Here is an 18,521-nt window from a genome sequence, read left to right as displayed (position 1 = left end):
AGGAGGTTAGGTGGGGGAGGAGAAAGAGAGACAGCATCACAGCACAAACACAACAACTGCAGAATGTAGCCATATTTAAGATATCACTGCATTTTTTGAACATTTTTGCAACTGTTTCCCCACACTATAAAGTCTTGATAAAGTCATAATAATACACTAAATACATCTTTAAAATGACCAAAAATTCCAACTAACAATGATGATGATGATGATGCAGTGCATGTTTGTCTGAAGGAGTGAAGATAATTTTTACGGAGTTATTAGTCACAATTATTCAGTCTTACAAACATACCAAATAAACAACTATATTTTACAAACAACTTCAAAATAAACAAATTAATAAAAATGTATAATTGCCAATATATTGCTGCATATAATTTATATGGAGTTATAAGTCACTATTATTCAGTTTTTCAAACATACCAAAATAAATAACTATATTTTAGAAACAACTTTAAATTAAACAACTTAAAACAAAAAAACTAGCAATTGCTAATATTCATAAGTAACTTTAGAAAAAGAAATACTTAACAGACTTTTAATGAGATGTTCTTGCAACATTGACAGCAGTGGTAACTTTCACTGTAGTTCATTTAAGAGCAGAGTGGTGAGAGATCTGCTATGGTCACATCACATGCAGAAAACTGAAATTTAAAAAATAATCCCAATTTTTGCCATTGGCACTGGAAGTCATTGTCAGTTTGTGACTTGTTTTGTAACCTTAATATACAACAATATTAATATACAATCCATTACTCTGCAACACTGTTTAAATCTGTTTTTAACTTCAGGGAATTCAGAGATTAATAAAAGCTCCACATGCACATCTGTTGCAGGGTCAGTCCAAAGAGAGAGCTTTCCTTGACAATATGGACAAAGAACTTGTTAACAGCACAACAATGCTGCTGCCAGATGCCGTTTGTATTTTTAATTGCTTTTGGTGTTTGCATATTGTTTTTATTTAAGCATTTGATCATTACTCCTTAACAGTGTCCCTTATGTCCTTGTAGACGGTGACAAATTGCTTTGCTGCATCTATGGTAACTGACCAACAACATTTAGTAACAGTATTGTTGTGTACTCAGATTTCATGACTTCCTATATGTCTAGTTGTTTGAATTACTTTTAATTCTGCTTATTGATAAAGGAAGTGTCAAGCGTTGGACCAGGGTCCAAGTTGGTCAAGGTGAGTAGTGAAGGAGACGGTGAGACCGGCACGGTGATCCTGGGCATCTCAGACCGTTTGGTTTCTGCTTTGCTGCGGCCTTCTCAGAACATGACGAGGAAAAACTTGCACACTTTAACAGTTGGTAAGAGGAATTTCTTAGAGTTCACCGCCTGACTGAGTGAGTGTGCACTAAACCTTTCATTAATTGCACCACTGTAAAAGATATGAGTCTGTATGCTGTTCGTCCGGGCAGTGACAATGAAAGCGATACCCCACTCACTGCAAAAGGAAACACCATGGAGCTCAACATGAAGAAAATAGCCAAAGAGAACAATGGTGAGAGTGTGAATGAGTGAGTGGGTGAGGATTAATATGATCAACATGAAAAACATTTTGACATTTTGTTTTTTTCATTATCACTTGGACATTTCCAGGTTCTGCAGGAGTTGCCTTCCTGACACTTACTGGGATGGATAAACTTTTAAGTGATCAATACTTTAAATCAGAGAATCAAACAGAGATGTACTCTGATGTGATCACTGCAACTATACCGCAAGTAAACACCTCCACCCTCACAGATCCAGTCAACTTCACAATCTACCACAAGGTGAGCCACTTTATCCATCCATCCATCCATCCATAGAGAGAAATATCAAAACAATACAACCAGTATCCATCCATCATCCATCCATAGAGAGAAATATCAAAACAATACAACCAGTATCCATCCATCATCCATCCATAGAGAGAAATATCAAAACAATACAACCAGTATCCATCCATCATCCATCCACAGAGAGAAATATAAAACAATACAACCAGTATCCATCCATCCATCCATCCATAGAGAGAGATATCAGAACAATACAACCAGTATCCATCCATCCATAGAGAGAAATATCAAAACAATACAACCAGTATCCATCCATCCATAGAGAGAAATATCAAAACAATACAACCAGTATCCATCCATCCATCCATCCATCCATCCATCCATCATAGAGAGAAATATCAAAACAATACAACCAGTATCCATCCATCATCCATCCACAGAGAGAAATATCAAAACAATACAACCAGTATCCATCCATCCATCCATCCATCATAGAGAGAAATATCAAAACAATACAACCAGTATCCATCCATCATCCATCCACAGAGAGAAATATCAAAACAATACAACCAGTATCCATCCATCCATCCATCCATCCATCCATAGAGAGAGATATCAAACCATTACAACCAGTATCCATCCATCCATAGAGAGAGATATCAAAACAATACAACCAGTATCCATCCATCCATCCATCCATAGAGAGAGATATCAAAACATTACAACCAGTATCCATCCAGCCATAGAGAGAGATATCAAAACATTACAACCAGTATCCATCCAGCCATAGAGAGATATCAAAACATTACAACCAGTATCCATCCAGCCATAGAGAGAGATATCAAAACATTACAACCAGTATCCATCCAGCCATAGAGAGAGATATCAAAACATTACAACCAGTATCCATCCAGCCATAGAGAGAGATATCAAAACATTACAACCAGTATCCATCCAGCCATAGAGAGAGAGATATCAAAACATTACAACCAGTATCCATCCAGCCATAGAGAGAGAGATATCAAAACATTACAACCAGTATCCATCCAGCCATAGAGAGAGATATCAAAACATTACAACCAGTATCCATCCAGCCATAGAGAGAGAGATATCAAAACATTACAACCAGTATCCATCCAGCCATAGAGAGAGAGATATCAAAACATTACAACCAGTATCCATCCATCCATAGAGAGAGAGATATCAAAACAATACAACCAGTATCCATCCATCCATAGAGAGAGAGATATCAAAACAATACAACCAGTATCCATCCATCATCCATCCATCCATAGAGAGATATCAAAACAATACAACCAGTATCCATCCATCATCCATCCATAGAGAGAAATATCAAAACAATACAACCAGTATCCATCATTCATCCATCCATAGAAAGAGATATCAAAACAATACAACAGTATCCATCCATCATCCATCCATAGAGAGAGATATCAAAACAATACAACAGTATCCATCCATCATCCATCCATCCATAGAGAGAAATAGCAAAACAATACAACCAGTATCCATCCATCCATCCATAGAGAGGGATATCAAAACAATACAACCAGTATCCATCCATCCATCTATCCATCCATAGAGAGAGATATCAAAACAATACAACCAGTATCCATCCATCCATCCATAGAGAGAGATATCAAAACAATACAACCAGTATCCATCCATCCATCCATAGAGAGAGATATCAAAACAATACAACCAGTATCCATCCATGCATCCATAGAGAGAGATATCAAAACAATACAACCAGTATCCATCCATCCACAGAGCGATAGAACAATACAACCAGTATCCATCCATCATCCATCCATAGAGAGAAATATCAAAACAATACAAACAGTAATCATCCATCCATCCATCCTTAGAGAGAAATATCAAAACAATACAACCAGTATCCATCCATCCATCTATAGAGAGAAATATCAAACAATACAACCAGTATCCATCCATCCACAGAGCGATAGAACAATACAACCAGTATCCATCCATCATCCATCCATCCATAGAGAGAGATATCAAAACAATACAACCAGTATCCATCCATCCATCCATGCATCCATAGAGAGAGATATCAAAACAATACAACCAGTATCCATCCATCCACAGAGCGATAGAACAATACAACCAGTATCCATCCATCATCCATCCATAGAGAGAAATATCAAAACAATACAAACAGTAATCATCCATCCATCCATCCTTAGAGAGAAATATCAAAACAATACAACCAGTATCCATCCATCCATCTATAGAGAGAAATATCAAACAATACAACCAGTATCCATCCATCCACAGAGCGATAGAACAATACAACCAGTATCCATCCATCATCCATCCATCCATAGAGAGAGATATCAAAACAATACAACCAGTATCCATCCATCATCCATCCATCCATAGAGAGAGATATCAAAACAATACAACCAGTATCCATCCATCATCCATCCATCCATAGAGAGATATCAAAACAATACAACCAGTATCCATCCATCATCCATCCATCCATAGAGAGATATCAAAACAATACAACCAGTATCCATCATTCATCCATCCATAGAGAGAAATCAAAACAATACAACCAGTATCCATCATTCATCCATCCATAGAGAGAAATATCAAAACAATACAACCAGTATCCATCATTCATTCATCCATCCATAGAGAGAAAAATCAAAACAATACAACCAGTATCCATCATTCATCCATCCATAGAGAGAAATATCAAAACAATACAACCAGTATCCATCCATCCATCCATAGAGAGATATATCAAAACAATACAACCAGTATCCATCCATCCATCCATCCATCCATAGAGAGATATATCAAAACAATACAACCAGTATCCATCCATCATCCATCCATAGAGAGATATATCAAAACAATACAACCAGTATCCATCCATCATCCATCCATAGAGAGAAATATCAAAACAATACAAACAGTAATCATCCATCCATAGAGAGAAATATCAAAACAATACAAACAGTAATCATCCATCCATAGAGAGAAATATCAAAACAATACAAACAGTATCCATCCATCCATAGAGAGAAATATCAAAACAATACAAACAGTATCCATCCATCCATCTATAGAGAGAAATATCAAAACAATACAACCAGTATCCATCCATCATCTATCCATAGAGAGAAATAGCAAAACAATACAACCAGTATCCATCCATCATCTATCCATAGAGAGAAATAGCAAAACAATACAACCAGTATCCATCTATCCCTCCTTAGAGAGAAATAGCAAAACAATACAACCAGTATCCATCCATCCATCCATCCATAGAGAGAGATATCAAAACAATACAACCAGTATCCATCCATCCATTCATAGAGAGAAATATCAAAACAATGCAACCATTATCCATCTATCCATCTGTCCATCTATAGAGAGATATATAAAACCATCTATCCATCCATCCATCCAATTTTAATGTCGCTAATCATTGTGTATCTTGATATTTTTCAGAATTTACCTGAACGTGGATTTATAACTTGTGTGTACTGGGAACACAAGCCCAGGAATGAAACAAAGGGTCAGGCAGGTGTGAGTAAATCAGGTGGAGGAACAATGCGTTGGGCTACGGAAGGTTGTTGGGTAGCATACTCTGGTGAAAACTATACCGTGTGCAGCTGCTCTCATCTTTCTACTTTTGCCCTTATCATGCAGATTGGGGAGGTACATGTGCCATTAATATGTCAAAGAATGATCATGTCATATGTAAATAACTGAATCCTGTTTAATGGATTAAAATAAAACATTCACCATGACTCCGTTTTTGTTTTTTGTTTTTTTTTTCTAAGCCTCCACTGTCAGATCCTTTCTTAGAATGGCTGAACAGAATTTGTGTGATTATTGGACTGTTCTTCTTGGCTTTGGCTATCCTCACGTTCGTCCTGTGCAGCTGGAATCCCAAGATCAACAACACAGCCCGTCTCCACCTGTGCCTCAGCCTCTTCTTTTCCCATTTACTAATGCTGTGGAATGACAGATATGTTGAATATGAGGTACAGTCACACCATTCTTTCTTTTTACATTTGCATTCTTCATGGAGGTCACACGTATGCAGCAAATACGTGCACTGGAGTCATGTAATATAGGCCCAGTACAAGTTAGTCACTGTAGCCATGGAAATCAAATCTCTTTTACAAAGGTGCAACTCAAAAATTTCAAGAGGTTTTTATATTGTTTGCATCAACTGCTTGCATCAACTGCAACAACTATGTATATTGTCCCAAGTTTTTCCTGATTTGTGGTTGTAATTTACCCTGAGATTTACCTTTGTGCTTCCATTCATTCAGAAATTTGTGAAAGAGAGGCCCATCTTGAAGGCTGAAATAGCACATTATGTGTGACCATTCTTTACACATAGTGGAAGCAAAAGCGTTGAAGCACACTTTAATGTGTTTGCCATATAATGTGTTGCATTATGTGTCCACGCACATGTTCTGTCCAAGCAGCATACCTGCCTTGTCTGGGGAAGTGATTTGCTTTGGACTGACGTCCTGTCCAGTGGGAGTCATAGAATCTCATCAGCTTCACACTATGGCAACTGGGGATAATCCCCAGCTACATTTTGCCTCAGGGCCTATATAACTCTATATAAAAGTCTTTCCCTGGTAGTTTATATCTTGTATCTGTTTAAAAGAGCAGCGTTCATCCTTGACCTAAAATACATAAGCATACCAAATGGCAAATGTCAGCTCTCCCCAGTTTCGCCGTGATCAAAGCCATACACACACACGCACACAGAGGCCACTTGGCTGCCATTATATAGATAAATATTTCAAGATTTGTCATGTTTTTATCTATTGTAAAAGCCACAACCTGAGCCAATTCAAAGTTGAATATGATTCAAATTTCATCTTTCATTATTTTATGGTATATTTCATGTTTTCTTTCACCAAAACATCAAATATAGGCTTGCATCTCAGATGTACCTTCTGGAAAATTGTAGCTGAATTTGCACGTCTTCTTTTTAAGAAAATCCTCCTCTACAGCACTTCATCATGAAGCTGTAGTTTCTCTAGTTTCAGTCCCTGCTCTAGATGATATTTGCCTCATAGCCAATCACATGGGTCTCCCTCTCTCTCTCTCTCTCTCTCTCTCTCTCTCTCTCTCTCTCTCTCTCTCTCTCTCTCTCTCTCTCTACCACAACACTGTTCACCTGGGAAAGGCAGGCGGTGTTATGTTTGGTGCATGACCCATCTTTGACTAATGATTTTTTTTTAGTTTTTTTTATTGTTATTTTATGAACTGACTTGCAAAAACATTAAAACTGTGCCATTTAGTTAAAGAGCAACTCAATTATTAGCTGTAGCTGTTGTCTGTAGCATGGCCCAAGTAGAGGATCACCCCTTTGAGTCTGGTCTGCTTTAGATTTCTTCCTCAGAGGGAGTATTACCTTACCACTGTTGCTCTGGGGGTTGGTAAGGTTAGACCTTACTTGTGTGAAGCGCCTTGAAGCAACCTTGTTGTGATTTGGCGCTATATAAATGAAAATAATTGAATGAATAAGTTAAATCCAACCCATTGTCTCCACTGCCAAGACGTTGCACTCAGTTTATGCCTTGGACACCCTGCACAAGTTTTGACACCCCTTTTCGCCATTCATCCTGCACATGCTCTCCTCTATGTAAAAAGCTTCCAACATGTTCATCATTCTACAAATGCACAAAAAGGACTTGATAGGGGATTGAAAGATGAAATGCGGTTCTTCTGAGAATAGTCTTACAGTATTTGATTTAGCAGTTTTGCCAGACATGTAGCTCCTTACGAACTATCCATTTGTCATCCTTGTCTGCAGAAAAAGAAAAATGTGCTCTCAAGTGAGAACAGCTGATGCAGTATGTATCTTGTCTTTGTCTCCCAGCTTGCCTGCACTGTCCTGGCTGGCCTTCAGCACTTTTTAGTTATTGCCAGTTTTGTGTGGATGCTGCTAGAAGCTCTGCAGCTCCATCTGCTGGTCCGAAGGCTCTCCAAAGTTCAGGTCATCCAGAGAGACGGCCTTCCCCGACTTCTTCTCTACCTGATTGGCTATGGTGTTCCATTTGTGATTGTGGGTGTATCTGCGCTGGTGTATTCTGATGGCTATGGAGCTACTAAAGCCAAAGTGTGAGTAAGACCTCTTCTTTTTCTTTGTTTCTCGTCATTTTTCTCCATACAGCATAGTCCCGGTCCTGCTTTCTGTAGGTTCTTACACATAAACTTTAAGTTCTTCTTTCTCTTCCCTCATTATACCACCTCATCTTTGTTGTTGTTGTAGTACCTCTGATTGTGTACTTCCTTACTACCCACCTCCTCGCCCACACAGCACCACAGAAATGACTGATCTTTCAAAATTGTGCAAAACGAGTCACAAAATGTCAAACCTGCATCTCTGTAATGAATAGAGGTATACATGTTTGATTTCCCCATTCCTTTCCCTATTTCTCCTTTTCCTCTTTTTCTTTTTTGTTCTCTTCTTTCTTTTTCTTTCTTCATCACAATATTTCTGATTTATGTACGATTCTGTTGCAGATGCTGGCTTTCTACGAGTCGCCATTTTAACTTTGCTATGATTGGGCCAGTGATTGTTGTCCTTGTAGTGAGTATTGACCTTTCACCCAACTTCTGTATATTTGACCAGAAATACGCAATCCTTGTGGAAACCTTTTTCCGGCAATAAGTAAACAAATAATTCCGTAGCAACAGTAAAGAAGAGGCTAGTGCCAATAGTGTTTAAACAACCGGCGTAAGCAACGATCAAGAGTTCTTGTAGCGTACCCGGTTGTTGTTGTAATGCTCAAAAGGAGCCATACATGTCATTTCATTCCTTCTCTGTTGATTGTGAAGTTCATGGGAAATGGATTCAAGCTATCCGGCGGGATGGAGGACCAAGCTTTTCACTCAGGAAGACACTTTCTGGGGTCAAAGTTAAAGCTGCTCCAATTTCAGTAAAAAATGATGCAAATTATAAGTTGAAATAAAAAGATTAATAAATAGAATAGTTTAGACTGTGTTGGATGTTTGGTCTCCAAAGTAAAGGTCAAACAAGGTCGACATCCGTTGGATTCTATGACATGTGATATAAGTTACCTTGTAACATGATAACTAATCATGATACATGATGCAAACTATTCCTTTTTAGAACCCTATTAACCCAAACAATAATTTGCATCACTTTTTACCAAAATGAGAGCAACTTTAACTTTTGACCCCTGTACAAACTGAAATTGACCTTTGTCACCATTTTTACTGTTTTTACCCCATAACTCCAGAACATTCAGTCACAGATAGTCCAAACTCTACCTTCCAATATGATTGGAGCATTTTAACATTTTGACCCCTGTGTAACCCTTCATTGGCTACTACCTGGCTACAGCTGCCACCTTGGGATTGCTGTATTACATTTTTGTGTAGGCCATGGTATACTGAGGCTGGATTATAAGTGTTGTTTCATCACCTTAAGTGGTACTGAAAACCTGCTTGGCCCATGGAATAAACCTAAAAGCAGTTCATTTGTTTTGGCTCATGCTGCTAATGTGCCAATAAACAAACACGTTCTTTTTGACAGAGGTACTAAAACACAGCAGAGTCAGAGGTCTTCATGATTTTTGATTATTGCTTTTGGAAAGCCCCAATTCAAAAAGCAAACAAAAATATTCTGAGGCTGTTTGTTTGTTTACAAGATTATGCAAAAACTAATGAACTGATTTTAATATCTTTTGTTGGAAACAAGGGACATGGTCCAAGGAAGAAACCATTACCATTACATGTTGGTAAAAATATGGATCCAGTGAAGGATCCTGACCTTTGATGCTGTTCACTGAGCTTTGATTCAAATTTTTGGATCCTGTAGTAATGCTCAAAACCGGTTTAAATTCAGTACAGGATCAAGATTGGATTGGATCAAATGACAGCACTGAGGATCAAAGCTCAGTGATGATCAAAGATCAATGATTACCATCAAAGGGCAAGAACATGATCAGAGAAGTGTGATTAGGGATAAAGATCCAGCTCAGAGTTCAGAACGTGCAAATTGTTGTTGTCCTTTCAGCTACTCCTGTTTTTGTTCAGGGTTTCCACAGTGGATACAGTCAGATCCACATTGGTATTTATTTATGCTGGATGCCCTTCCTGGCACAACTCCAGTTTTAACACACACAGCCCCTGGTGTTCTGAAGAGGACTCCCATCCAAGTACTAACCAGCCCCACACTGCTTAGCTTCTGACATCTGACAGGATCTGCCTTAACTATAGCAGACTGAGTGCAGATCAGCAACTATAAATAAATATCAGTAAATCAGAGTGACGAGTAGGCAAGAATAAGGATTAAATCAATACTCAGGAGTTAACGTCAATGCTCATCATCAAAGGTCATTCTCAGGATCAAAGATCATCGCTCCAGGCCACAGTTCAGCAATCAAGATCAATGTCTAGCTAGCAGCATCAAAGATCAGTAATCATGATCATTTGACTGGTTGTTATATCAGTCCCAGATCCATGAGCGTGGGGCCTTGGTGGGAGAAATCTCTTCAAAGTGTCCCTCTAGTTGTTAAAATGTTTTGAGGAATACTCAGAAAAAGAGTTAATTGTTTTTCTTTTCTCTTAAAGCTTAATTGGATGTTGTTCCTCGCTACCCTGTGGAGTTTGAGACCCACGCTGGCAAACATGAAAAGTGATGTTTCTCAGTCCAAAGACACCAGGTGTGTACAACATGTTCAGGGTTGTCTTTGGGTATAAATGAAACATCCCCAAAGTAATCTTATCACAGAGTCCAAATCATGCTCACATGAATAATTCAATGCAAACTTAGAATGGGGATAGGATTAATAATCTTCTCACAATTGTCTCCACTTGCAACATATTTGGATGCTTGTATGTTCTCAGTATGACTTGATAAATACTGGCCACATTCCCATGACATGATTTCTTTTTTTTTTAATTGCAGATTGATTATATTCAAGATCTTGGCCCAGTTCATCATACTGGGTTGTACTTGGATTCTAGGCTTCTACCAGACAAACCTTTTCTTTCAGGTCCTCTTCATCATCCTTAACTCTCAGCAGGGAACCTTCCTCTACATTGTCCACTGTCTGTTCAACAAAGAGGTGTTCACATCAGTCATCTTACTCACATTAACTAGTCATAATGTCAATAGTTTGTGTGTTATGTCAATATCGTAGCAATGGGTTCCAACCCCCCACTAGCACTGGTACCACAGTCTCTTATACAAAGAGATTGGTAGCGTGTTTTTGAAAACATGGCTGTGATTGGTCCATCTGATACGTTGGCCGCTATTGGCTATCACGCCACACTCTGTGATTGGCTGTGGCTTAACCGCCGAAAATGTAAGTTGGTTCCACTCCTCCAGAGACTGTGGTACCAGCGAGATGTTGTAAACAAAGGCTGCAGTCAGTCAGAGAGCGGCATGTCTCAGCCAATCAGCAAAATGTCAGAATCCTGACTAAAAGCACGTGACCAAATAACCCGATACCAACTCCTTTGCATTGGCTGGAGGAGTGGAACCAACTTAACCCCCCACCAAACCATTAATGGGTTGGTGGGGGGTTAAGTTACCATCATGAAAATTTTTGTTGTAAAACATCTGAAAAGCAACACATGAAAATTCATGCATATTCCACATATTTGTCAAATGGCTGGCAATGATGTCACCACAAACAAACTGGCAGCCCCTCCCAGATAAAGGAGAAGTCAGGGGCTAAACCTACCCCTACCAATAATCCTAACCCAATCCTACACTGAACCCAGGCTGAGTTTTTAACTCAAGCCAAGTTCTGTTGTTACCCGCCTCCTTCAACAAAAATTATGGAAATTCCTCTTATTGCTATTGCTATTCTAACCTGAACTCAAACAAAATCACAAACACTTGGTGTTGAACATTATATGTGAAATGTAGACTGTTATATGGGGGTAGGAGGAGGAACAGGAAGACAGAGGACTGGAAGGTGAGGAACAGTAGTAGCCAGTAAGCCAGTAGTGAGTACTATTTCTGGTAATTATATTTGTATTTACATTTTGCACATCATTTTTTACTTTTATTCTGTGTGCTTCTTACCCTGTGTGCTACTATGCAGTGATGCTGGAACCTCAATTTCCCTGAAGGAGTCTTTCCAAGGGATTAATAAAATTATATCTAATCTAATCTCTAAAAATGGTGGAAAAGTTAGTGTATTAGTGAAAGATAAAGCTGGTATTTTGGTGGGGGAATTTGTTGTAGTTAAAGTAGATTTGAATGCTTGAATTTTATTTTGCAGGTGCGGGAGGAGTACATTAAATGGCTTACCTGTTCTTTTGGGAAAGACAGATCTGAGGTCAGTTCCTGAAACTGCAACATACTATCTAGATCATTAAAGTACATTCAAAAAAAGGCACTTTATACACCTTTTGGACAACCTAATAGTGCCCTAAGTGCCAATATTGGTCTAATATCTATATTCTCCATTCAGTTCAGCTTAGTCTTGTCTCATTAAATAAATTAGTCGATGATGCCATTATAATTTGTGTTATGCAGTTCTGAGTCACTGTTAGAGTGGTTTTAATTTGTAACATAGCAACACTTTATATAATTTTAGCAACAATACTAATGTGATTGCATTAATGTGTATCCACAGAAGGATGTGCCTTCAGTGACAGAAGATTTTGACAAGAATGTTGAACAGACAGATCAAGAAGAAAAGACATCATGATTAATGATGACTGAGTGAAAAATGACAAAAACAACAAAATTCAATCATCATGTTGTTGCTTTATTTTGCATTGCTCCTGGCATGCCTTTGATGCAAACTCCGGCATTATGAGCGTGTGATAGTTTTGCACTTCTTATCAAGAATCACAAGCTAGCTATGCAGATACTGCTTGCCTTATATAAAGCAGATTGAATGCTCAGCACCAATTTCTCTATAGTCAAACTTATTATTTTTATGTGGACTGCAGAACAGTATAATTTGTACTAATACCATTAATGTCAGTTTTTGTTTAAAGGTGCATTATAGACTTTCAGTGACACACATGGTGAGGTTTTAGATTCCAACCAACCCTCACCCGTCCTTTTCCAAGCATGCATGAGAAACATGATGTGACCCTCTAAAACACAGAAATCAATAATAGGGTTGGCCAAGTGAATCACAATGCAGACAGAAATGTTCATCTATGGGAGCAGATTGGATGGACTCTAAGTATTGCTGGTGAGTTGCATTTATTGATATTTGTAGTAATAAAACCAATCCCCTGAGCTTTCTCTAAAAAAGAAAATGGGATGAAAGCACCATGCCAGTGCTTTCATTGCAAGGGTGAAAAATGTTATATGGACACAAGGTCTTACCTTGTTACAACGATATATAAAACAATAAAAATATAACCTTTTTTTTGGACTATATGTTGCTGTTAGCTAGCTGGGACATGCCTGGCATTTGTAGTGAAGCTAACATTACCTAACATGAGCTGACAATTTTATTTTCCATTTTTCATTCATGTTCACTTACCTGTCCAATAGGATGGAAGCCAATTTAGGGCCATTTGACATCCCCAAAGTGCAAACAAGGTTCATTCCTGAAAAGCCATGCCAGTGTACATGTGTTCACCTGATGCAAATCTTATTCCCATTTGGCATGACATCAGCAGATCAAACCCCATTTTTTGTTGATGTTTTTGTGTGCATGTGTTTCTATTTGTTTGTTTGTTTTGTTTTAATTAAATTGTGTTGTATTTATTTATTTTGTCTTAGACTCTGTTGTACTAGCAGTTGGTCAGGTCAGAATACAAATGACAATCCTCTGTGGCTACTTTGTAGTGGACATGACACTTGGAAACAGTCACAACTATTATAATCTTCATACGCAAAACAGTTTTTGTGCAAAATCTCACCTGATTTCTTTACAATCTGAGCTATACAGGCTGTTATAGACAACCAAGAAAGTCAGCCACATTTTTGAGGTGAGGTTATATATAATCTGTTCACAAATGGGCATTAAAAAGTGAACAACAAATGTTAAAAAAAAACAAAAAACCTTCATAATGCACCTTTAAATGTAAACTTAGCTGACATAGCTGTAGGGACCTACATGTTTGACAATCACATATTAGAAAGCTTTGGAGAATGGAATAAAAATTGATTATTTCTGCTCTGTCTCTATCTATATACAGTAGTGTTCAGAATAATAGTAGTGCTATGTGACTAAAAAGATTAATCCATGTTTTGAGTATATTTCTTATTGTTACATGGGAAACAAGGTACCAGTAGATTCAGTAGATTCTCACAAATCCAACAAGACCAAGCATTCATGATATGCACACTCTGAAGGCTATGAAATTGGTCTATTAGTAAAAAAAGTAGAAAAGGGGGTGTTCACAATAATAGTAGCATCTGCTGTTGACACTACAAACTCAAAACTATTATGTTCAAACTGCTTTTTTAGCAATCCTGTGAATCACTAAACTAGTATTTAGTTGTATAACCACAATTTTTCATGATTTCTTCACATCTGCGAGACATTCATTTTGTTGGTTTGGAACCAAGATTTTGCTCGGTTACTAATGTGCTTGGGGTCATTGTCTTGTTGAAACACCCATTTCAAGGGCATGTCCTCTTCAGCACAAGGCAACATGACCTCTTCAAGTATTTTGACATATCCAAACTGATCCATGATACCTGGTATGCAATATATAGGCCCAACACCACAGTATAGTATATAGGCCGTACACCATAGTAGGATGTCCATTTTAAAGCATTGGAGATCATTGTAGATGAACAGCCTATAATTTTTTGCACCTGCGTATAGGTTTTCCCCTCTCCAATCAACTTTTTAATCAAACTACGCTGTTCTTCTGAACAATGTCTTGAATGTCCCATTTTCCTCAGGCTTTCAAAGAGAAAAGCATGTTCAACAGGTGCTGGCTTCATGCTTAAATAGGGGACACCTGATTCACACCTGTTTGTTCCACAAAATTGACAAACTCATTGACTGAATGCTACACTACTATTATTGTGAACACCCCCTTTTCTACTTTTTTTTACTAATATCCCAATTTCATAGCCTTAAGAGTGTGCATATCATGAATGCTTGATCTTGTTGGATTTGTGAGAATCTACTGAATCTACTGGTACCTTGTGTCCCATGTAACAATAAGAAATATACTCAAATCCTGGATTAATCGTTTTAGCCACATAGCACTATTATTCTGAACACTACTGTATGTATTATAATAATACATTAATGTGGGACACATTTAGATTTTACAAATATAACTTAAACGGGGTCAAAATATGAGAATTTTGAAATTTTACAAAACAAGCCTAGCACTGTGAGGAGTTGAATTTGTCACAATGTCTCTGTCTCTGTACCTGTCTCTGTCTCTGGAGATTTATTTGCTTAGGTGTGGGAGCTTTCACAGATGTGTGTGTTTTGTCACTTTCTTAAGTAAATGCAATTGGAACCAAGTCAAATTTTCAGAGGGCAGTTGTTTTTTGCTCTTACCATTTGTGTTGAATTTACATGGGAGGTGGAAAAACTGAGGCGAGACATTTACAAGGCAAATTTGAAAAGAACTTCATTTATTTATTTACCTTGTGTTTAGCTCACACGTTTTCAGAGTGCAACATGCATATTAAAATTAAATGATTACATTTGTCAGCATAAAAACAGGTATATGCCAGCACTAACACTGTTAAAACCAGTAGTTTCTTATTACTTACAGACTGTAGTTGTTACAATTGTGTATGCAACATATATAGCAGCTCAGAAAGTTGAACTTGTGAAATATATATATATATATAAAGACAGCATTACTGAAAATCTTGGTGTAATCACATTCCATTGTGATTTAATCTCTATGTAAACATGTTCTGGTAGGTGTGAATATAATTCATTAAAATAGTTTATTTTTACACTTTACAGTTTTGTTTGTGCTATATATTTCTATATTGTATATTGCAATTTGTTGGAAGTTTTTTCTCTTCTTTTGGGGGTGGGGGCACTTTTTGCGAACAACAAATGCAATTTTGAGAGGTCTGTTTTTCCATCTAAGTTATGTTATTTAATTTTTATTTATGTATTTAAGTTATGTAATTGCACTGTATGTTTGATACAGGTTAACTATAGAACAGGGTGGCATGGATTTATCCACTGTCAAATTAGTTTTTGCTTGTTCAGTGTATTTATATATAAAACCTCCAGGAGAAATACTACTACTACTACTAATAATAATAATAATAATAAATTATGATGACTATTTCTCTCAAGGAGATTTTATGTATATAACTGTCATCTGTCTATCTGTCAGTCTGTTAGTTGGCTTGCCAGCAGCATACCTCAGAAAGACAAGCAGTTTTAAACAAAATGTAACAGACAGGTAGACCTTGTGTCAAGGAAGAACTAGTTAAATGTTCTTGCTGATCCAGATTAAGGGGTGGATTCAGCCTTTGGGATTGATCTTTAAACATTTTCTTTGATACTGATTCCTTTGATCCATATCCTACCTGGGCCCTTTAATCCGATTCATCAAAACCTGTGTACAGGTCAGAACAGTCAGAAATCAAGCTCAAGGTTAGAAAGATAAGATCAAAGTTCCACAATCACATCCAAGTTCAGTGATCAGGATCACAGCTCAGCAATCAGAAACAAAGCTGAGCGATCAGGTCACAATCAAACATGCATTCAGGATCACGTGTCTCCTGAGGTGTACTTTGGTCCAGATCCACACCATGATCGAGATGTGTAGCTTCAGACAGGAATGGTCCATGAAACCGAATAAGGATTTGAATTTAGTTCATTCATTTTCTATACCTTCTTACTACAATTAAGGGTCATGGGGGGCTGGAGCCTAGCCCAGCAGTCATAGGGCGAGAAGCAGGGTACACCATGGACAAGAGGCCAGTCTATCACAGGGTCACATATAGACAAAAAAACAAACAAACCCAAAAACAAAACGCATTTACACTTGCACCTACGCTCAGTTTAAAATTGACAGTTCACCTAACCTGCATGTCTTTGGAAGCAACAGGAAGCCAGAGCACCCGGAGGGAACCCACACAAATACAGAGAGAACACGCAACTACACTTAAATTTGTACTTATTATTATTGCTGTATTATTATTAGTAGTAGTAGTTGTAGTGGATGAACTGTGTGATTGCAAGTGTACACAAGTTGCCTCATTGTCATGCCTTGTAGTTTTATTTTACTACCAACAGAGGTCACTAAAAAGCCACATTTGTCTGACTATACTGCATGGGATTATGTCACCCTGTTTAATTGTGCTTTAATATTTTTTATTTATGATCAATATCACACAGTCAAGGCATTCATCGACTTTACTGCACAATTTTATCAACAGACTACAAGCACATTCTTTACATTTAATTGACTTTCACTCAAAGTTTTACTGTTAAATCCCTGCTTGTGCAAAATGTTTCATTTTTGAGTAGGTATATTTTGGATGCACATGATTGTGTGACATTATTACACTTCCTCAAGGCAGCATCAACAACCACGCAGCCTCAGTTGGAGGTTGTATGTTTGCATGCATGTATGACTGTGAGCACAGTCAGATTGATGTTCAGTGATGTGTGCAGTCTGTGATGATCAGCCTGAGCATTACATTCTATTAAGACTGCATCCAGCAGACTTTGTGCAGCCATGAGTGCTGCAATCACACATACTGCATGTGCATTTTGAAAACCCCAACCATTCTGACATTCGGAAATCACTTTTCCACCGCTGGTCGAAATAAATAAATAAATTCACAGCTTTGTGTTGATGCACACATATGGTGACGCCTTTTAAAGCTGACCTTCAGGGTTTGTAGTGTGCGCCTTGCATGGCGGCACCCTGACATCGTTGTATGAGTGTGTCTGTGTGAATATGTGAATGTGAAGCATCATTATAAAGCACTTTGAGCATGTGATGCAGATGGAAAAGCGCTATATAAATGCAGTCCATTTACCATTTTATTTATTTGTGTGACATGCACCTGTAACTCGTTTTCACCACTCAGCCTGACTATATCAGCCACCTTCCTTTGACAACCTGCCACATTGTATTTGGCTTCAGTGTCAGCACTGTTTGCCTTAAGTGACCGATCAACACGTAGGCCTCAGCTTCACCTTTGGTACGCATGTTTGTGTGGTAATGCAATGCTTTTGCTGGGATTTAGGTTAAATTCCTTTGCTTTTGCATTTGCATGTGGATTTAGCTCAGTTGTTACACTGTGATAGGAGCTTGATTTCCGCACGAGAAATTCCCACGACTCACTCAGTGGATGACAACGTCAAATCACTGCCGAAGGATCGACGGGAGTGGTACATTTCTTCCATAAATCAACAACTTGTGCATCTGCTCTTTCACCAGGCATTAATACAGAATAATATTAAAGGATTTAAAAGCAATATGCCAAATTCACTTTTCTTGTGAAGAAAAATCTCACAGCGAGTCTGATAAGTTATATGATGCTTATAAATAACTGAGAAATGAGAGACAGTATTTAAAAAAAAATTTGTTCAGGGTTCAGTTTGGTGTCTCGCCCTCGCTTTGCGCCTCTTCTCAATGCTACACTTGGTTGCCATGGAAACACACTTTCAGCGCGTGAGTCGTGAGGCCAGAGATGCTTCTTCTGGTAAACAATCTCAACTGGATACAGCATGCAGGGTTTGTGCCACAGAAATCATATGAAGGTCGAGAGTGACAGACAGGCATCGGGTGCAA

The 18,521-nt window shown here is 38.0% G+C and overlaps 1 protein-coding gene across 1 annotated transcript in view; it reads left to right on the top strand.

Annotated features, from left to right (window-relative positions):
- Nucleotides 1-18,521, top strand: part of LOC117528021 (adhesion G protein-coupled receptor E1-like) — a 39,186-nt gene that overhangs the window by 9,874 nt on the left and 10,791 nt on the right. The window contains exons 6-15 of the mRNA XM_034190542.1: nucleotides 837-917; nucleotides 1,011-1,040; nucleotides 1,148-1,310; nucleotides 1,391-1,504; nucleotides 1,603-1,775; nucleotides 5,289-5,498; nucleotides 5,624-5,827; nucleotides 7,693-7,932; nucleotides 10,416-10,507; nucleotides 10,753-10,912. Coding sequence (XP_034046433.1) covers nucleotides 837-917; nucleotides 1,011-1,040; nucleotides 1,148-1,310; nucleotides 1,391-1,504; nucleotides 1,603-1,775; nucleotides 5,289-5,498; nucleotides 5,624-5,827; nucleotides 7,693-7,932; nucleotides 10,416-10,507; nucleotides 10,753-10,912 — 1,467 coding nt within the window. The remainder of the gene's footprint in view (nucleotides 1-836; nucleotides 918-1,010; nucleotides 1,041-1,147; nucleotides 1,311-1,390; nucleotides 1,505-1,602; nucleotides 1,776-5,288; nucleotides 5,499-5,623; nucleotides 5,828-7,692; nucleotides 7,933-10,415; nucleotides 10,508-10,752; nucleotides 10,913-18,521) is intronic.

Source organism: Thalassophryne amazonica, chromosome 16 (genome assembly GCF_902500255.1).
Source record: "Thalassophryne amazonica chromosome 16, fThaAma1.1, whole genome shotgun sequence".
Lineage (NCBI taxonomy): Eukaryota > Metazoa > Chordata > Actinopteri > Batrachoidiformes > Batrachoididae > Thalassophryne > Thalassophryne amazonica.
Note: the sequence above shows the minus strand (reverse complement) of the source record. Positions and strands in the feature narration are given on the sequence as shown.